This window comes from Bemisia tabaci, chromosome 7, assembly GCF_918797505.1.
Source record: "Bemisia tabaci chromosome 7, PGI_BMITA_v3".
Classification (NCBI taxonomy): domain Eukaryota; kingdom Metazoa; phylum Arthropoda; class Insecta; order Hemiptera; family Aleyrodidae; genus Bemisia; species Bemisia tabaci.
In genome coordinates this window covers 24350643-24373065 of record NC_092799.1, presented here as the reverse complement: position 1 = coordinate 24373065, position 22423 = coordinate 24350643, and the positions used below count along the sequence as shown (strand labels likewise).

At 35.5% G+C, this 22423-nt stretch overlaps 1 protein-coding gene across 2 annotated transcripts in view; it reads left to right on the top strand.

Moving 5' to 3' along the window:
- Positions 1 to 9130, top strand: part of Unc-76 (fasciculation and elongation protein Unc-76) — a 74950-nt gene extending 65820 nt beyond the window's left edge. For both annotated transcript variants that reach the window (XM_072302586.1, XM_072302585.1), the window contains exons 3-8: positions 1301 to 1456; positions 2257 to 2350; positions 3702 to 3943; positions 5087 to 5162; positions 5746 to 5811; positions 7037 to 9130. In XM_072302586.1, coding sequence (XP_072158687.1) covers positions 1301 to 1456; positions 2257 to 2350; positions 3702 to 3943; positions 5087 to 5162; positions 5746 to 5811; positions 7037 to 7053 — 651 coding nt within the window. In that variant the 3' untranslated portion in view covers positions 7054 to 9130. The remainder of the gene's footprint in view (positions 1 to 1300; positions 1457 to 2256; positions 2351 to 3701; positions 3944 to 5086; positions 5163 to 5745; positions 5812 to 7036) is intronic.
- The last annotated feature ends 13293 nt before the right edge of the window (positions 9131 to 22423 follow it).

Here is a 22423-nt window from a genome sequence, read left to right as displayed (position 1 = left end):
ATCATACGAAATTGCAGGCGCTCCAACATGTCAGGAATGGCAGGCATCCTTCAAAAGTACGGCGCTTTCCTCGCAAAATAAATCAAGATACTACTGCCAAAAAAGAGAGCGGTAGTCCAAAAACTCACTAAGTCCTAGCATCCGTAATTAGTAACGTTTAGCATACACTTTATCGCCAGGCTGTTGCTTAGTCGTCATCGGCTATAAAAGGCTATAAGAAATTGTGTTGCCGGCTATAGAGGCTATTGGAAATCGTACAGCCGGCTGTAGGTCTATGGTATTTTGGAACACAGATTCTATTGCCAATTTTTACCAGGGATGTGTGGCGATTTAATCGCCATAGATCGCAATTTTTAATGCGATAATATCTCGATGTATTGCCACCGATAAAATCGCAATAACCAACCGATAAAAGCGCTATTTGTCGCGATCACTGCTACTTGGGATCCCTCCTCGAAAATGTTTTGAGTCCGAGCATGTAAGGAACTTACCGTATTTCACAGATTAGTCCAAATCGCTAACGTCCAATCTAGACAATGCTTCGAAAGCGTGAGTAATTTTGCTACAGGTTAGGCAACTTTAGAAAATTGATGGCACTATACCAGTAGTGAAAGAACTTGACCGGAGCGAGAGAAATTTCCTCTTGAATCTAATTATAAAGCTTTAATAAAGTATAAATAGTAATGTGCAATAATGGTTTTTGATCAAATAAGATTTTATCAAGTACTGTTATGCTAAGTATTCTGATTCAATATTCTTACAACAGTTGGTAGCAAATTAACTGCTCTCATGGGGGCCTGGCGGGAATTCAAAACTAGAAACCAAAAGTCTCATTTTGCTAGGATTTTGCTTTAATTTTCGGTTTCTAAGGCTTTAAACTTCAAAAATATGATATATAATAATCTGGCGGTGAAGATCGATTCATCCAGAATAGATGAGAGATAGACATTCCAAATTAAGGGGGAAAGTGCTGCATCTTTTAATCTGGAAATATTAAACCACATAAATTCTACTGAGAAACTAATTCTTGAATTCTTCGGAACGTTTCATCTCACAAAAATCTGAAAAAGAGGTATTCTCCCGCCGAAAATCTGCTGAAAATAGCCAAAATTTCAGTTTTGGTTCCCAGTTTTAAATGCCCATGGATTTTCCCGCCAAATGGCTTTCACAAAACTACTCACGCTCTTCCGCCGATGTTAGCGATCTGGACTAATCTGTGCCGTATTTATTCGTTCATTTCATGAATGAGCTAGCTGATTTTCGTCGTTCAGGGATGAGCTAACGGATGTTTCGCTTTCAGGACAAATTCATCCCGGATGATCTGAGCAGCGAGGATGAGGCAGTGGCGAGCGATCTGGACATGCACTCGCTTATCTTATCCGGTCTCACGCAGGATACAGAGCCCCCGGTCAAAACGGCTGAGGAAGTCATTCGAGAGATCGACGACATCATGGAGGTAAATTTTTGTCGAAAATAATTTTGGATCCAAGTGGAAAATAGGGTGTCGTACGTCTTAAGAATAATAAGAAAACGGAATAAAATCTGAAAAGTTCGTTCTACTGTGCGGCCGTGCCAAGGAAGAACGCCGTATGAACCTTCAGACGTGGCCAGATTTTCCTCGGAAAAAACCGAATTTACTGGGATAATGGAAATGTTGCATGTGTGAGGAATTTGCGATTTGACTATTGATTCTCATGTAAAATTTTGCGAGAAACACGATGGCGCCACTGGTTTTTTCTGAAATCAACTCCCAAGCTCAAAAGAAGCTCTCAATTTTATTACTCGCCTGACTTGGTCGGCAAACATGCTCTTTACCTGCTTCTGAATCCTCTTCTAATTAACTTGGAATTATGTAAAAATCGTAACCTTTTAATTATTAGACGTCAGTGTTGCCAAATAGTGCAATTTGCGGGACATTTATTGGCAGAAACGAGTGGATTCACGACCGACCAGGGTGACAAGTTGTCTTGGATTTCAAATTCCCTTGCTTTTTCAGATATTTCGAACATAAAAACCTCTAACCATTCCCTAAGCTTTCTGAGTTTTCTGGCGTGGTTTCTAGTAAAAGTTATAATCACAGATAATGCTGTGCGCGAAGTATCTAGACTGGGGAAAAAAGCAAATTTTTGGTTTGCCGAAAAAATTTCCTCAGCAAAATTTTCTAGCTTTTCCCGACCTATCAGGGTTGTGCGAAATTCTCCATAAATGCATTTCCACCACACGGTTTGAGTTTCATATTCGTCATTTTACTTTTAGGAGTCTCCAGAATGCACCCCAGACTCAGAGCTGTGTCCTGACGACCTTCACCAAAAAGGAAAAGAAGTGCTCCAGTCACCTCTGTATCAAGAAAGTAAGTCTCTCCTCGTAAAGATAAGTCAAGTGTGTAATGGCAAAATGTGCTCGGAGAGTTGTATTTAACGACTTTGAAGGCGCCACGAACCTTCAAATGGTGCTTCCCGGCTCTGTTGGCGCCCAGGCGCACAGTGGATTTAGTCAAGCAGAGAGGTTGGACATGAAATTTTTGACTAAAATTTTAAATTTTGATGTTTATTTCGTCACATTTTAAATTTCAAGGAGTGCTCTCACTAGGAAATTTTACGAGGAAACCAATGGAACCTCTTTTAGAACCTTAAACTTCCGCATAAACGGAGTTACAAAGCTTCTGAAGTTTCCAAATTTTGTCCGACCTCTCCCGTTGACTCAATCCACTGTGAGGCGTCAAGACATCCAGCAGAGCGTGGTTCGTGAATTTTCAGCCTTAACGCTACTTAACACCCGTCGGTATTCAAAGTGGGTATTGTCTCTGACCAACGGCTCCAACTTAAATCTTGTTACCTAAGTTTGATCGAATATTTTTGCCTAGAACTAGGCAAGAATACACACGCTGTGTTTGCTACGTTTCCCTTTCGTCTCGCTGAGGTAATAGGTTTACCCACATTGAGTCACGAAGAATGTTTTCAGAATCAGAATGGAGCTCTCAATTATTCTCAGAAATTGTATTTCGTTGCGATTTCTTCAAGAATAAGACCCCTGCTTACATAATAACTTGAGAGTTCAATCTCTTACCATCCTCGTCACATTTGTCACGCAGTGTGCTTAACTTGTTGCTTTTTCCATCAACTCCTTCATCGATGCGTATAGGCAACAATTCATGCTCTCCAGGCGCTAAAGTTGCATTTACCAAAAGCGAAGGCATTTTTCATATTTGCGTAATTTGAAGAGTCTGTGTCTGGATGTCAGGTACTTACAATAATTGACTCTTTTTTGTAAATGATCACATGATCAGCAGATTCTTCTCACTTAGGCACATCATCAGAAGAAGTTTTTGAGCGGTGCCAACAACATTATTTGATGTAAATCGATCTATGATTCTAATCATGATTTTTCAAGTGAATGTTAATCAATGCAAGGGAGAAGAGGGGCTAAAGGACGTTTCTATTTTATTAAGATTCTCATTTGTTAAAAGTCTTTTAAAGTATAGATACCTTACATATTTTGGGAAAAGTGTCGCACTAATTTGGTTTATATGTCTAAAACTAAATTAGTGCAAAATGATTGTACAAAAAATAATGAAGAGAATAGGACAGCTTTTAAAAATAGACAGATTAGGCATGATACTTGTCTTTTACTTAAACACCAGGCTAAATAAATTTCTGCTTTGACTGGCTTGCCTATTAATATTTATTTTTTTAATGTTCCAGAGTTAAAGACGCTGAGTGTGTCACAACTGAATGAAGTATACCTTGAACTAGAACTCCTAATCCGAGATTTTTCGGAAACTTTAATAGCAGAATTGGCACTAAGGGATGAATTGGAATATGAGAAGGAGCTGAAAAATTCCTTCATTTCTTTACTATTGGCTGTTCAAAACAGACGCAGGCAATACCACGTTGATAAGAAAAAAGGCAAAAATGGCATTAGAGCCGCAGGCACAGAACCCAAGGTAAACAGACAAAATCATACTCTATTTAAGTGAACTTTCGTGAACTTTTGAGTGAAACGTTAAGTCTTCGAACATGTGGATGGTGAAAGTCTCCGGAAGCTTATCTTGACAGAAATATTTCAAAATCTTAGCTTTTTCTTCGTAGGTACCTATCTTGATGGCAATTTTTTATGTAATCTCTACTGTTTCTTTATTTTTTATTTTTCCCAAGAAAAACCAATGATCTTGTTTTTGACGTTTTTGTTTGACATTTTCACAAAATATTCTTAATGGAATGAGGAATAATCAGTAAAAATTCAAAAATAATATGTTCATCGGTTTTCTTTTGATAAAATAAATTTAGACGTGGAACTGCGACATCGCAGTTGGAGATTTTTATTTTGCATCTCTCTCCGTCATATTCATATAATGCAAGATATCTAAAGACATTTTGTATTATGTCTTTCATCTATGAGCAAAATTCCTTTATTATTTACCCTATGTAATTGGGAGAGTGATATTAGCTAGCATGGCGCGAATAGCTGTTGAACTTAAGGAGTGTACCATAGGTAATTAGTCCTTACTTTTAGCAAATTCTTTGCTATTTCATCACTCAAAGCACAGCGACAGCGCAAATTATGACTAAGTATTGAATGATGGTGCAAATCTGATCAAAAACACAACATTTCAAATTTTTAGGGCTGAGTTTGAAAAAATTACAAAAGAATACTTTTGTCGATAATTAATGATATTCAAACTAAGTAAATCTTAATAATTTCTCTTTCTCTGCCCCTATCTGCCAAAAAATTTCACCTTTTCAGTTTCACTCTTATCAACCATAAAATATTTTTTTTTGTTCTTGCATGATATAAGACTAAGTCCTGAAGGGCACAAGTTTAATATACTGTTTGCTTATGCCTCCAGCCCACATGAAGCGCTACCTGTAAGAAGAGTTTTATAGGTTACATAATTGCATTGCTGTCAATCAGTCAAATAATTCCTTCATCTACACTGAACTCTCTAAGACCAAGCTTCACGCTAATGAAGGATTATTGCATTGCAATCAAAAGAATGATGTCAGTACTCTGTAAAATACCACAGTTGTTTAGAGAGACCTTAGAATAATTCCAGTCAGCAACTCACAAGTGTGAATTTTTGTTTCAGTACCTAACGACAGTGATTCCATACCACCTGGACAGTGGCCCTCTAGATAATCAGGCCCTGCAAGTCTTAATAAAAAGTAAGTTCTTCAAACAATCTGAACATGTCATTCCTATATTTTTTTTTCTTTCCTTTAGTTATTTACCTATTTATTCTCAGTGCACAATTTATTTATGTCAATGCCTACCTATAGGTGTGTAGAGAATGTATACATTTTCTCAGAGGAGATATTTCCGATACTGCTCTACATTAAGCGGTATTCTTCTTGAGATATTGTGTATTTTACATACATACCTGAAGTTCAGTGCTTAAAAAATTGCGATCCGATGTTTGCCCCTTCAAATAGGAAGATAGGCAATCTGCAAAAACTGCTACTAAATTGAAATAATTTGACATCAGTTTCGACATAATTTCACTGAGAGAGATCTCTGTTACTCGGTATGTCTATAGTGTCCTTACGGCTGAAAATCTACACCAATCAATCATGCTCAACTATGAGGGGCTTTTGAATGAGACTTATAATGGAAGCATGTATATATAAAGTGACTACCCTGTTAAAACCAAGACTCTTCGTCAAATGAATTGAAACACATTTTGAAATTCCTCCTTTTAAGTAATTCTTTTGCTGAGTTTTAAATTTATCCTCTTGTTTTCTGTTCCAGTTTTGAAAGCCATTAATGAAGATAGTCCAACAGTACCCACACTTCTAACTGATTACATATTGAAAGGTAACTTTTCCCCCCCTGGTTCATTTAAATTTTAATAATTTATAAGCCTACAATCAATTGAAACACTACCTGGCATTTCGTATTCAGGCGCACTTTAACCCCCAAGGCTGTCTTATCTCTCTTGCCTTAAACACAGTTTAAATTGAAGTATACCTATGGCCTTGTCTCCACGAGCCGTTTCACGAGATTTGTCCCAGGGAAAAATCCTACTTACCAAGTTGGGAAAAATATTGAGTTAATCAATATTTTTCCCACTACCAAGTATGGTACTTGTACCCCTAGGACCCACTGAGAGAAGAAGAAGAACTGAAAACGAATTGTGCGATATTTTATTCATTACTACATTGTTAATGTTTGTCTAGTTAAAATAATGTGTCTAATTGTCAATAGAGTGCATTTATTATTATAATCCCGGTTAAATACTCGACTTTAACTACTTTATCTTCCCGTGCAAACTAGTCGCAGGACTGTATGAGCCCCTTCCCGTGGAGACGGTAACTGGGAAAAATCCCAGAAGTTTCATTCCTGCAATTCGAACTTGGGACAAATCCCATGAAAACGTCCCGTGGAGACAAGGCCTAAGTCTACAGGCTCATACCTGACACCCAGGTGTCCCTGTCCCTATGGCATTGTGTACAGCTGATGAGGTTGCCATCAGCAAAATAACATCGAATTCTATCCTAAACTGTAGGCAGACAACTAAACTATTGGCGATACTAATGGTGACTGCAAAAAAATTTTCCTGCGCTGTGGGAGCAAATATATAAAAACGTATTACCCAACATGTAACTTTCTTAAAGAACCATCAGCGACGTCCATTTAAGTACAAAACTAAAGTGAGGATAAAAGAGCCTGTGTTTTTCGGTTTTTCACAAAATAATCTCGGAAAAAGTGTCCTTTTTTTGTCCTTATTATTTCAAACGTGCTCAAGTGATGATCATACCTAAACAGTATTAAAAGCTATTTTTTTTAATCTTCTACAAGGCCCCATGAAGTTTGTTGGCTTGTGTTTGAGCTGAAGAGGACTTATTTCTTTCTACTAGACTGATAACAATCCAGCAAACATTTTTGAAATAAGTAGCTTTAATTATACATGAGGCTCATTCAAATATCGAAAGAAAAAAATTTTGCTCCTCAAATAATCCAACAAATAATTTATACTTTGATACCAGCTGCAAATGTGGCGGCATTACAAAGAACTAACCGTTTGTATATTTTGTTTCAGTATTGTGTCCCACTTAAAAAGGCCTCCTCTGAGGAAACGTCACCAAGATTTTGAAGCTCAGCCATTCAATCTAGCGGATGCTTGTGATAGTTTTTTATTGTTAAGGCATGCTTCGTTTTCCTGACTCAGAAGCGTGTCATGACCCAAGGCTGGTCGAGTGCATTCAGTTCATTTGCAAACATTCTTGTTCCTTCTCTCTTTTTTATGTTATTTTAAATGTTAGCCTCTCTTTTCAGCTGTTATTTTTTTGTTGAATGTTTTAGCTTTGAGTGCATTTTTACTTTTAATCCTCTGCCGCCCAGAAATCTGCTATTGAAAGGCAACACAATCCTATTTCTTAACCAACTTAATTTAGATGCAACCCAGCATTCAAAACTTATCTATTAAACACTGATAAGCAGAAGAGAAATTATTTTTTCCTTGGTAATTCTACTATGTAGATGAAAGAAACAAAAATTGAAGTACAGAATAAATACATGAATGAAGTTAGAAATTATCAGTCTATGAGAATATTTATAATTATGTTGGGTGTTCCCCAAAAATGACACATACTGAATTTCTTTTTAGTAATCGCGATTATTTTAGTCCATCAAACAAAACCACTCCCCAAGTATTGAATCAACTCACGACCGGGAAACTTAGATCATATGGTTACCGATACTTGAAACTACAATGAATTTACCTACAGATTTAAGTTGATAATTTTGTAGCTCAAATCCGTCATGATTTTTTAACATGGATCCTTTTTGGCAGAGCAGTAGGTATGAAATGATGATTTTATGTTTTGTTACAGACAAACTTGTACATTAATTTGCTTTTACTTTATCCAAAAATTCATGTTTCAAAGATGTTGATTCTGTGCTAATCCTAAAATGTTATTGTGCAGTGTTAGTGTCAGTTGCAATGATCTCACAATATCAGTTTCACTTTTAAAAATATTCAATTAAGACTGCAATTACATTCTTGGAATGTCGGATTTTCTGATCTATTTAATTTAAGACGGACCAAAACATCGTGTGTGGGCTAGAACACTTTCAAAGTTCACTCATTTTAAAGTCCCAAACTTATGTGGAACTTGAAATGGAGAAGTAGGTTCATGAACCTGGATCCTAATAAGAAATATGACTGAGATCAGGAGAGGTTTACTCTATGGTTTCTCCCTCGTAAAAATTATGAGAAAAAATCCAAAATTAAGTAGGTTTTGTTTCATTACAGTAGAAAGTGGCTGGCTTCAATGATTCTTGTCTTTCTTGCGCTAGCTAAATACCTTGGTTCACAATGGCGTTGCTTCAATTTGTTTGTTAAGCTTTTGTGATTTGTCATGTCAGGCAATTTATTCCTACTGTCATATTGGAAGATAGCCCGTTTTCAGTCAATACTTTCTTCTTCTTTAAAAGAGATTGTGCCCTTTTCAAGAGTGTAATTACACTAGAAGTTACTGTAAATGGCGATTGTTTTCTGCTCTGGAAAGGAGTGGTAGAGAGATATGAGAAACAGTCCACACCAAGCTCTGTTCACAAACAACTGAAATAAATATTTGCCCCTGTCACTTGTCTTTGTGTCTTGATGTGACAATTTGTATTTTGCATGGTGGTCTTTACATCTACCATTCCAGGATTGTTCATTCCACTAGCACAATTACCTGAACTTAGGCCAAAATGGTCGGAGTCAATTCCTCCTGCGTAGAAAAAGTGTCGCAATAAGTTTCTAGCTTCAAATATTTTGATTAATTGCTCAGTAATATATGTACAGCCATAATGCTTGTGCCTGTGTCACTTTTAAAAGACTGTTGAAGGTTCAAGCGAGTTTGCAAGAATCAGCCATTTACAGGAACTACAGAAATGCTTAAGTCATGTAAGATGCCATTATTGTTATCAAAAGAATGTGAGTGAATGTTCAGTATGAAAGCAAAATGTAAATAGCTTCTTTGTGTGAGCGAGTGTATGATGTGATGATTGTACAAGAAGATCTTAATTAGAGAATATTCTAGTCTTACAATGTAAGTATGATGTACGATTAATTTATTTTTGTAAATATTCATCAAATTGCTGGGGTTTTAATTCCTTCTGAATAAATTGTTACCAGCTCATGAAACAGCCTTGTCTATTCAGTTGTGCTAAACATGAGTCCCAAATTTTAATTCACTTCAGTACCTCCTCAACAGAAAAATTCAGTACTTTTTCAGTACCTTCATTTGACGAGATTCAAAAAATTTCAAAAATTGGAATTTCTTGCTCAAATTGCGACAAAAATGACAAAAAAGTGAGTACAATTCCGGAATTTCCGCACTTTTTCAGTACTTTCGGACTGCCCTTAAAAAGCAGTACTATTTCCGGACTTGTAGACACCCTGACTTAAGCAGATATTTACTAGGAACAGTAGCGACCCTGTCAAGCCTATAGAAATCTCCAACCTAGAATGGAAGCCTCTACAGTATCTTATACGAACCCGTTCACATTCTGTGTTTTTTTAATCTTCACTTCAATATTGATTCTCATATAATCGCAACACCTGAGATGAACTTCAACACAAAATCCCCTGTAATTTCATTAGTTAATGGGTTTCTATACGCTGGAGAGTGCTGATTTCAGAAATCTTACATAAGGAGTGGACAGCGCTATTCTGACAGACTTGATGCATCAAGGAGGGGTCAGAATTTTTAAAATGGTTTAAAGAGAGAAAACACAATTTAATTTGCTTTCTATTATTATATTTTTTCAAAATAGTTGTTTGGTTCTTATGAATGTTATTGAAATCAATGATAAAAAGGCACTTACAATAAAAAATTAAAGACTTTCACATGAAAGATCATACTCTGGTTCTAGATTAAATTCATCATGGTGATGGCGAGATGAATTGAAAAGAAGCTTTAAATAATTATTCTTGATAAAAACAAAACTTGATTAGGTCTTTGAAAATTAAGTGTTGTATTACGAAACAAATGTAATATGAAAAAACATATATTGACAGTGTAAGTTGGCAATCACATAACTTGGTGTGCGACGTCACAGACTTCCTTTCATACTTTAGTTTTTAAACGGAAAACTACTCAACGGCAATTCTTCAAAACTGCCGTGATTTTTCTTCTCTGTACAAAGAAGATTCTGCATAAACTTCAAGGAATGATGTCACTTTGTTCTCCTTTAAAAAAATAACATAGAGGCGGAGATTTTCAGACGAATTATGTGATTGCCGACTTACTGTGTCGATATATTATTACATGTATTTTGTATTACGAAACAAATTGATATTGAAAAACCATATGTGATCACACATCTCGTTTGCAGCGTTTAAAAATCTCGGCTACCATTTTATTTTTTGAAGGAGAACAAATCGATATCATTTCTTAAAGTTTTCACAGTTTTCTTCACACAGAGAGGAAAAATCACGGAAGTTTTCAAGAAGTAACGTTGAGTAGTTTTTCATTTAAAAATAAAGAATGAAAGGTAGTCTGCAACATTGTAAACCGAGATACGTGGTTTAGTAGTTCCTCGGTCGAAATGCTGTTTACATTCAGCTGTCTTTTAGAGGAAACAACATTACAAAAATTAACAAGATATCACATGCTCAAAAATATGCCACAATAATAGAAGCAACATTTTTACTTTCTTTGGGCAGAGGTAATAAGAACAAACAATAAAAAGGATAAACCAAGTTATGGGGAAAATAACGATTCATTCCAGTCGGAAACAGAGGTACTGCTTTCAAAAAACATGGAAGACAGTATCATCACATGTCTTTCTGAGAGGAGGTATCTATGATAAATTTTAAAACAGTAATGTAGACTTCCAACCAATGTAATTACTTTCGGCTAATCCACAAACAGCAACCCTCAAAACACGATTCTACAAAGTGTGTATTTGACCTGCTCATCTATGAAACTTTGCTTTGATGATTAAAAACAAAGGTCAACAAATGGACTATCAAAAGCTACTTACTTGATCAACAGAGAAAAACTAATATGAATCATGGGATCAAACAGCATTATCACAGAAAATAATAAAAATTTAATTATTATCAAAAATAACAATCAATAGACAAGATCTCTCAGAATATATTTCTGACGTAACAGTACAAAATATAAAAGTTTACTCCTAAATCTAAATCTAATATTTAACACAGATTTCAATGCGGGATTTGGTTTAATCTTGAGAAGATATTGACAGAAAACGGACAGACACCTTGACCAATTGGAACCTAAAAGATTAAATTCAGAAATGTGTCCAAGAGTAATTGCTGACTTGATTTCTACGATGTACGAGGAGTACAGAGTCAACATAGATTGTCAGGATTGGTAACCATCATCCTCTTCTCTCCCATATTTGTGACTTTAATTGAAACATTTTGGAAAGTAGAATTTTAACTATGTCAAGGCTGAAGCATATTGGTATGATTTCATTAAAAGAAAAATAAAAATATAAAAATCAGTGAAAATCAGAAATGAAAATACTGACTAAATCAAATAAAAAAAAATCTGCCATTCAAGCCCTTAAAAAATTCTATTGGAATGTAAAACAAAAAAGTTCTCCTTTAAGGTATAGCTAAGGAATTCACATCCACTTTTGACTTTTAAAGGCGAATTGATCAAGATTGTTACTGTTGCTGATTAAAAGAAAAACAAAAAACTTTGCGTGAAGCTCTGTACCACCCTCAGAAAGTTTGCATTCACTGTCAGCATAAACCAAATCCCACTTCCAAAGTTTTTCGACGAAAATCTGCTTGGGAAAAAATCAACTTATGTATAAAAAATTAAAAATGCATGAGTTGAAATGATTCTTATGTGCTAGAGAGAAAAACTAACATACAATATTTACTAAACACAAATTAAATCTTTAAAAAATTCCACAAATTTTTAAAATTTCTGATGCAATATGTACAGACATTGATTCTCCCATTTAAGATAAAGATGAATTTTGTATTTAAAAATAAGGGATGTTGATCGAGACTGATTTTAAACAGCCCCAATATCTAGCAGAGGTATCCCAGATTTTGAGGGATTAAAAATCAGATATAATTGATACCTTTCCTATACATCTTGACTTGAATCACAGTAATTCTTTCAGGGCGGAAAAGGAAAAAGAACCCTTAAAAGGTGAAATGATTGCACATTTTGCACACTTTTGCGTTTTAAATGTAGATACACGTTTAAATTCTTCACCATAAAAACAAAGAATAGCAAATAAAGGTCATTCCACGTCAGGAAATAAAAAATTATTTACTTGTAGAAACAAAATATCCTTGATGAAAATAGGCAGAAGCCGTCGGGGTGCTGTACGGATATTTTGCCTTGGCTTCTTTTTTGGAAGGAGTGTCAGGCTGCCTTCACCTCCAGAAAGGTTCTCCAAGGATTGATGAAGTATATCATATTTTTCAACCGTCAATTTTTCAATTCGGGATTTCTATAATGCTAGCATCAGTTTCTTTAAATTGATTCATCGATGCAAATGAATTTTCCTTGTTCAACGTCTTTTATCGCCATTTTTCTATAGTTTCCGGTCCAATCACTAATGGCATAATGTATAGTATAAACTATTCAGAAGAATACCATTAGCTTGAAGTAGGGGGAAAAAACGGAAATCGCAGCAACTAATTTTGGAATACTCGTGTCAACAACTTCCCATATTTTATTTTCATTATTTTTCTAAGTCTCATATACAACTCATAAGGTTGGCTGGATCAGTCCCTTCTTCCTACAAATCTCACTTTTTCTTGTTATCCTCCAACCATCTTTTTTTAATTGCCCATAATTTTTAATTACTAAACTTGCAACTGATAGCTCCACTGATCATAGCCAGCCAATCGCGTATAGACTTGACGTCTCACCACCCATTACGTCATCAAGTCTATTTTACCTGAACCAATTTACCTTGTCAGTTTGTATAGGTAACTAATGGCTGTCTCATTCAAAAATCATGGTTCTCCGCTGATTTGATATTCAAAAATTTGCGGAGACCATGGATTGATAGTCCACAGCTGTCAATTTCAACGCAACACATCAGCCTTTGAATTCTCTTATCCATATATGCTCTCATCCCTCAAATCTTCTACAATATCGCGTGGAAAGAGTTCAATTTCCTGTGAGGATTTATGACACCATGCTTTTCAACTTTCCCTCTTCCAGAGCACAGAGTTTTTCTTTTAAGCTCCTTGTCAACCTTGACTTGAAACATGCATTTTCGTTTGAGTACCTGCTTTGCTATAATAAGTTTGGTGAAGGTGCTCATAAGTTAAAAGTGATCTCTTTCCCTCTCCTCAGAAACATTTGAATTCCTCAACAAAATAATTTTTTTTGACATACAAAATTGATCTAGGTTACTTCAGGATCTGTGAATAGATTATTCAAGTAGGTAATACTTATTTTTTCATTTAATTCTACCCTGCCTTAAAAACATTTCTCATTAATTCGTTTCTTTTCTAGTTTTTATGGTAGGTAATTTTATTTTTATTTTTTGAGGGTCAAGGTGCACAATGTCAAAGGATGCGTGTCCATATTTTTGTTAGTGTCCTTGTGCATGCTTTCAAATAGTTCATCACTGTTTTAGCAATACCAGGTACCCATGCTATCACTGGATTTTGCCTGATACATAAATTCTAATTTGCTCAAGGAGTTCATTTCTTTGGAGGCCTAACCAGTGGAAATTATTTTTAAGTATGTTCCTGTAAGACTCATTTCTCAGTTGTTGGGAATCTGAGATCCATTATTTATCCTTTCTTGGCTTCATTTGACTGAAAAAGTATGGCCACGTTTGATCCGATGTGTTAATTTTTATGTTTATTTTGTAGAGAGGCACCTAGAGATGAGAGGAAAGGATGGAGGAATAATGAGTTACTCAGAAATTTTTCTCACTAAAAAACCGAAAATTCAGTGTTGGGACAAAAACAAATTTATAATAATAGGGATTTTAAAAATAGGGATTTTCTGTTTGGCTAGAAAATTCAAGGTCATTAAAAAGCTTAAAGTAAGTGTTGATCTTTTAAATCAATTATGATAGAATCGTTTATCTTTAATGAACGCTAATTTAGTTTAATTCCGCAGATGGGGCCGGTATGGTGATTTTATTTAATATTAATATTTTGATTAAGATGGCTAATAGTCTCAGTAAGATTTTTTTACTGGTTTAATTTAAGGAGTTTAATAATATTGAATTCTCCTCTCTCGGTTTTTTTTTTTTTTTTTTTTTTTTATAACCACGAACCAATCAGAACTTACGTCGTTTTGGAATAGCGTGGCTCTCAAGTCATGTAAAAAAAAAAAAAAAAAAAAAAAAAAAAAAAAAAAAAACCTAGTTTGTAAATCTTACTTGAACAATAAAAATACAGGATCGGATGACTTAGCTCGTTTAAAAAAAAAATGCCCCTTAAGCCATTCTAGAACATTAACCGAAAGCCACGTACGTCTTTTCTTGTCAGAATGTACATAGGTTTATGAGGCAAAAAGCCTCAGGCCGCTCACATCCTTTTTGACAAAATAAGTGCGTAAATGACAATGAAGGCATAATTGTGTCGTCTCCAAAAGCGTGTCACTCAAGTCATTTCAGAAGCAAGACTGGAGTTCTCTTAAGTCTTTTTTGAAAAAGAAATAAGAATACAGCAACTCAGTATGACTTGATGAATGATCGACAGCTCGGATGAAAGTGGACATCCATGACCTCTAGTCTCTCTTTAAAGGGAAAAATAGCATAAATTTATGGAAATGTTTCTAGAAAAAGAAGGAGAATCAAGACAATGAGAAAAAATTTCCTTCTACGCTTTTTTTTCTCGCCCACCTGGTGAAAAAATTACAGCCAGAAAAAAGAATCATCACTTTTTTTAAAGTTTCCTCAGATCTCCCTAAAGGGGCGTCAGGACCTCCCTTACGAAAATCTCGAGACTTCCTCCAGCGATAGTCACTTGAGGAAAGTTGGAGGTGATCCAAACGAGGTCTCGAATCGAGGAAGATGCTAAAATTCGGGCCAATATTTTTATTAAAAATTTGCTTTAAAAATGTCAAGAAATTACATTATATTTCATTAATTAGGTACCTTGCAAGTGCTCATCAATACCTATACCCTATCAGACACTGCAGAAGTTTTCAAATCTCTCTTAGATTGAAAACGAAATAAATGTAGGTATAAAAATCAGACTATTCTGCTCCTTTTATTTGTTTGTGATCATTTATACGAAAAACTTCATGATATCACACCAAAAACACTTCCGTGTAAAAATGACCCGCCAAGCTAAAAATATAAATATTCGTCGCCTCAAATGCAATGATATCACATAAAGTACGCGCCAAGCAAATTTCCTGAATATAAATTGTAAGTTTCTCCTCCCTTCAACATTATTACCGGAAAAACGAAAATTATAGACAAAAAAAATAATTTAAAAAAGGGATACAGTCGCGTAATCGGCGTGATCCGTGACGGTCGTTCCTGCGCTCGTCTGCTCTCTCTAATCTCAACTCCTATCTAATCTAGTACTGAGTGTATCCTAAAATCATTGTGCCAAATCGTGCTCCAAGCAACTTTAGGACATGTGATAAGTGTATTGTGACCAACTCCCTGGTGCCCACGTCGGTGTGGCACCATGGACAAACACGTGATAAGGCTACAATCAGGTGAAATTCCTCAGCCTCACCTTGAAAACATCACAAGTGAACAAACTTTAAATCAAATTCCATCTACTAACTCTAATTGTATAAACTATAATGAGGTACTTTTAGAAGCAAACAAAGCTATTGCTACCCTTATACCTACAGATAACTTAGGAAATGACACTGTAAAAGCACTTCTTGATTATAAAAATCTCACAAACAAACTATCTAATGCTCTTCAGAAATCAATTGATGAGACAAATAATTTTAGACACGAACTTATATCAGTTAAAGCTGATCAAGCTAAAAAAGATGAAGAGACAGATGCTAAATTTAGAATTCTGGAAGAAAAAATTAACCTACTTCAAACTAATCTCAACTCAAATATTAATGCTAATAATTCCAATAATAGCAATCCTATGAACAGTGAATCAACCTTAAAACCTACGTTAAATGATGAGGAGAATATGGACACAACTACATTTGCATTACCCGATTCGGATGAGGAAGAACGCATAGTTGACATTGAAACTCTGGCCTGGAAAACCAAGGTGAAAAGGAACAAAGGCGCCTCCAACCAGTCCAGGAAGGACAAACGTAAGAGGGAAGATTCCGCATCCCCTAACTCTAAACCTATCACCAACAATAATTCTACCCCTGGTAAGAAAGTCAAAATTATTACCCAGCATGATTCAGAACCGAACAAGAAGAAACAGTCAACTTTAATTCCTGGCTCAACACCTAAGGACGCACAAGCAGCTTTAAAGGAAAACCCGCCTCCGCCCATTAAAATCTGTAATGTCGAGGATGTCAACAATTTACGTACTTTAATTCAAAATGTAATTAAGGATGACTCACAGTTTTCGCTGAAGGCGATTACAACTGTGGGTACTAAAGCTGTATGGAAAGTGAATGTTATGAAAGAAGAACATTATCGTGTATTAACTAAAGAATTAAATAATAACAAAGAAATTTATTGGTATACTCACGAAAATAAAAATACACGTGACTTTAGAGTTATGTGCAAAGGCATGTCTCCTCAGACTTCGGAGGAGGATATTTTAGATTCACTTAAGGGAAAAAATTTCAATGTTATCAGTGTAGTCAATATTTTTAAGAAAATCCAACCCGAAAATGGCAAGGGAGGTCCCGTAAAAAAAGAACCTTTATTTTTACATCAAATCACCTTTGCTCAAGGGGAAGACCCCGAAAGAGTATTTAACTTAAAAACTATATGTAATCAAGTGGTTAAAATTGAAGCTTGTAAATCCAAACCTAAGTTAATCATGCAGTGCTACAGATGTCAGGGATTTTCGCATTCGAAAAGCTACTGTCATAAGCCCTGGGCTTGCGTCAAATGCGCAGGTAATCATCCATCCTCTCAATGCACTATTCCTGGATATAACTCGAACCCAAAATGCGCTAACTGCAACGCTGGCCACGTAGCCAGTTTTAGGGATTGCCCTGCTAGGAAAGCTGCTCTTGAGGAGAGATTCCAGAAAAAAACTGAAATAACTTCACAAGAGAATGCTAAACCTATTAATAAACCCACTGGCGCCAATAACGCCAACAATTCTTATAAATCTCCAAAGAATTGTAACTTAAAATCCTATGCATCAGTTGCTTCCACCCCTCAAAATGACTTAACACAGGTCATGGACTTATTAAATCAAATTTTTAGTCGTATGACCACTCTTGAAACCAAATTAAATGCTCATGATATTGCTTTGGGCGGATCCTCAACTTCGCACACAAGATGACAAATCCGACTCAGATTTCCTGTAAAGCCAGTAAAAATTTCTTTTTAGATGTTTCAAATGTATCTTTATTAAATAATGCATCTACACTCCGAATAGTTGCGTGGAATGCTAATGGCATTATAAATCATAGAGCACAGATCATACAATTTCTTAATGATTATAATATTGACGTCATGCTTATCTCTGAAACAAGGCTCACAAAAGAATCGTATTTCTCTATTCCTAATTACATTTTTTATCATGCATTGCACCCTGACAACACAGCGCACGCTGGCGCAGGCGTGCTGATAAAACGTAGAATTAAGCATTTCTTAAACGACTCAATTGTAAAGGAAATGTTTCAGTCTGTATCAATCACCATTAGTTTACAACAACAGGATCTAACAATCGCAGTTATATATTCTCCACCTCATCATAATCCCCAAGAGATAGATTACGCTAATCTTATTGATCGACTAGGCACGCGTTTCCTGATAGCCGGAGACTGGAATGCGAAGCACTTTGCCTGGGGATCAAAATCTGTGTATACCAAAGGCAGACATTTATTGAAAGCAATTGACTCGCTTCACGCGAGCATTGCATCACAAGGACGCCCTACGCATTACCCTACAGACCCACTTAAGAACCCCGATGTATTAGATTTTGGAATTTATAAAGGCTTTTCCAAGCAAAATATACATACGTCATTAATAGAAGATGAACTTTCGTCTGACCACATCCCCGTCCACTTTCATTTAGCAGCCTCTCCAATTTTTACAACACCTCCTACTGGACTTATAAATAAAGCCACTGATTGGGAATGTTTTAAGGATTACATTAATGAAAGAATTAAACTTTATGCAGACCCTAAATTAGACACTCCGCAAAAAATCGACTCTGAACTAGAAAATCTTGTTAAAATCATACAGGATGCGGCGAAAAATGCCACCCCTCCCCCTATTCAACACATTAAAGCCGGATATAAAACCCCCCCCTACATCCTCAAAATCATAAAGGAAAAAAGAAAAGCTAGGAAAAGATGGCTGCGCTCCAGAGACCCCGAAGATAAAGCCTATTTTAACTCCATCTCAAGAGAACTAACAAATGAGCTTTGGACTATTAGAAATAATCAACTTGAAAAATTTATTAAAACATTAGATGCCTCACCTGCAACCGACTACTCCCTTTGGAGAGCGATCAGTTACATAAAACGTCCACCACTACATAATGCCCCTTTATTTAATGATAATACAAGGAAATGGGCCAAAACTGACCTCCATAAAGCAAATTTACACGCAACCCACCTCGAAAAAGTATTTAAACCCAATTCACTACCCAATGCTACGAAATGCGATATTCTCCTGCATCTAAATGAAACAGATCTGATAGAAACAGAGCACGAAATACCTCATTTCTCTTTTGGGGAAGTTACCAAATTAATAAGCAAATGCAAAACAAAAAAAGCCCCAGGAAAAGACCAACTTACTGGCCTCATCCTTAAAAAATTACCTGATAAAGCAATTCATAAATTAGTCCAAATTTTTAATGCAATAATCAATCTACAATATGTCCCTAGCAAATTTAAAGAAGCAATAATAATAGTTTTTCATAAAAAAGGCAAACCCGAAAGAAATCCCTCTTCTTATCGTCCAATATCTTTGCTCTCATCCATAGCAAAACTATGGGAAAGACTTTATCTTCCTAGACTATTAAAAGTAATCAATATTAAAAACATACTGCCAGATATTCAATTCGGTTTTAGAGCTAAACACTCTACCATTGAACAAATACATAGAGTAACCAATTTTATTGAAAAAGCCCTTGAAAAAGGAGAATATTGCGTCTCTGCATTCTTAGACGTTGCACAAGCATTTGATAAAGTCTCTCATAAACTCCTTATTAAAATGTTAGCAAATCTTCTCCCTGCTTGTCATGTTAGATTAATCCAATCGTATCTCTCTGACAGAACTTTCCGAGTTAGAGTAGGTGAGGCACTGTCGGACGAAAAACCAATTCTGGCAGGAGTCCCGCAAGGCTCAGTTCTAGGCCCATTGCTATATTTACTGTTTACCTCAGATATTCCCGCTCCAACCAGAAAATCCCTCTTAGGAAAGTATGCTGATGATACTACGTATTTGTCTAGCAATAAAAGTCAGGAATTAGCTACACTTGAACTTGAAGATAACCTTCAAAATTTCTATAACTGGACGAGTGAAAAAGACATCAAACTTAATTGTGCAAAAACTATTTATAAGATATTCTCTAACCGTAGTATCAAGGACATTAACATTATATTCAATAAAGTCCTATTAAAACCTTCAGAAGTGGCCAAGTATTTAGGTATACACCTAGATACTAAGTTAAAGTGGAAGGAACACATAAAAATCAAAAGAGAAGAATGCTTGTTCAAACTTAAAAAATTGTATTGGTTAATAGGTAAAAAATCTAAGTTAAGTATTAGTAATAAGCTTCTATTATATAAACAAATTGTACGACCCACATGGGCATATGGAGCTCAAATCTGGGGGTGTGCAGCACGGTCCAATATAGAAATTTTACAAAGAGTCCAAAATCGTGCTCTGAGACAGATAGTCGGAGCACGATGGTATGAACGTAACTCTGATATCCATAGAGACCTGGGGATGGAGACCGTCTCGCAATTTATAACTAAAGTTGCAACCAACTATGAGAGACGGCTCCATCACCATCCTAACACCGAGGCTTTACTATTACTTGACAACTCAAATGAGTTTAGACGCCTCAAACGGGTGAAACCGTGGGAACTGGCCAGCCCCTTGGTTTGAACCATTAATTTTAGTAACCAATTATTTCTAACCATTTAGATAAGTTACAGACTACCCGGTCGTTTGTACTCACACATTTATTTTGAATTTAGAAACAAAGTGTATAATTTCATTGTGAAAGTTCGCTTAACACTAATAAAAAAAAAAAAAAAAAAAAAAAAAAAAAAAAAAAAAAAAAAAAAAAAAAAGGGATACAAATTTATCATTTCTTTTTGTAGTACAATTGTACAAAAAAAATGATAAATTTGTATCGGTTTTTTTAAATTATTTTTTTTTCTCTATAATTTTCGTTTTTCCGGTAACAATGTTGAAGGGAGGAGAAACTTACAATTTATACTCAGGAAATTTGCTTGGTGCCTACTTCATGTGATATCATTGCATTTGAGGCGACGAATATTTATATTTTTAGCTTGGCGGGTCATTTTTACACGGAGGTGTTTTTGGTGTGATTTCCATTTGACTGATAATGGCTCTAACGTTGGAGTAGCAACTCAAAAATTGCTCACATTTATACTGAATGGTTCTCACTGCATGTGAAATGCGTCTGGGGAATAAAAGTGATGGTATGTTGGGTTTCCATAACCCTTTTCCCAACATTTTTACTCAAGAGAGGCTCGCTCAACTGAAAAAAGCGCTAGGAAAATCTCATTAACCGACCATTACATTGAAAAAACAATTGATTGGGGGCCCAGATTTTTCACCAAAGGACTCTTGTTGTATGGGAAGCACACTAACTTGAGGAGTGAATATAGCAAGGGATTCACTCTTAAAGGGAGGGAAAAAATATGTACAAAAATCATGTATTTAGATATTTTGCGATAAAAAAATAGAATGTTATCAATAAAGTAACTGTAAGGTTTGCCCTTGATTTACTCAATTCAGAACTTAGTTGCTTTTTCAACTCGAAGCATTAAATTTACTCCAAAAAACTTTTTAATTCACGGACGCGGATGGATACATAAATGAAATCTCAAAGTCGTTTTCTTCCTCTGATTTGGATAGAACAAGCCCAAAGAACCAATGCCTATCACGCACACACGCAACAACGAATTTGTTGAGATTTCTAGCATAACTTTAACTTACTCTGGGTTAGAGTAATTATTCAGGGCAATCAAGATCGTGATCTATATCAGCAACAGTCTAATTTATAGATCTGAAAATTCAAAAGTTTTTTGAAGTAAATTTAATGCTTTGAGTTGAAAAAGCAACTAAGTTCTGAATTGAGTGAATCAAGGGCAAACCTTACAGTTAGGTACTTCATTGATAACATTCTATTTTTTTAACGCAAAATATCCAAATACATGATTTTTGTACATATTTTTTCCCACCCTTTAAGAGTGAAACCCTTGCTTGAGATGTTGAGGAAATAAATAGGTAACTCAATTTTTCAAAACTATAATTACAATACTTCAACTCTAGTCAGCATGAATAACCTCCCTCAATTTTTAACAATTTAATGTTCTGATAATTCCTATTAGAACTTTTTATCTTTTCCATTAATTTTTATTTCAGAATACATTTGAAAGTTATTAACCTCATTATGATGCCATCCAGGAGTCAGTAAATCACATTTAATGTGAATAGGGATGCTGTCAACACCTTCTCATCTTTTTGCCTTACATTTTCGAATATTTCTTATTAATTTTAGAACACTCATTAGTGATGGCTGGATTTCGTCCACTTTTGTCTTCTTCACCCCTATCTCCCAGCCATCACCAAGAATCACCCATAAATTTAATTACTAAACTTGCAGCTGATAACTACATAGATTATAGCCAGCCAATCTTGTGTAGGCTTGTTGTCTCACCACCCGTGACCTCAGCAAGTCTATATAAGCGTGCGCTGCCCTAAAACCTAGGTCTGTCTGTCTTTTCTCATCTCTTAGACCCCAGGTTCTTTACCATCTAGACCCGTACAAGTACGTTTGTGCCCACTCTCGCCTTCTTGCACATTTTCTGAGTGACTATTTTCTTTACTGTTTAACTCTTGTGATTCTGTGCTATCTCTTTTGACTCAGTACAACTCTAAATTTCATCTCCAAAAATTCAGTGTCTATAATTCTCAATCCATTCTAGTAGTTTGTTGATTCTACCTTTTATTAAAAATCAACTGGTGCCGAACGGTCTCACAAACTTTCAACCCGAATTTGAGTCTATCACCCGTGACATACTCATATTCCATAACAGATGCCTATCAGTTAAGAGATACCTACAGTTTTATTTCCTTACTTTAAAGCCGATCGTAAAGATTGGAGTGAAGGGGAAAACTACTA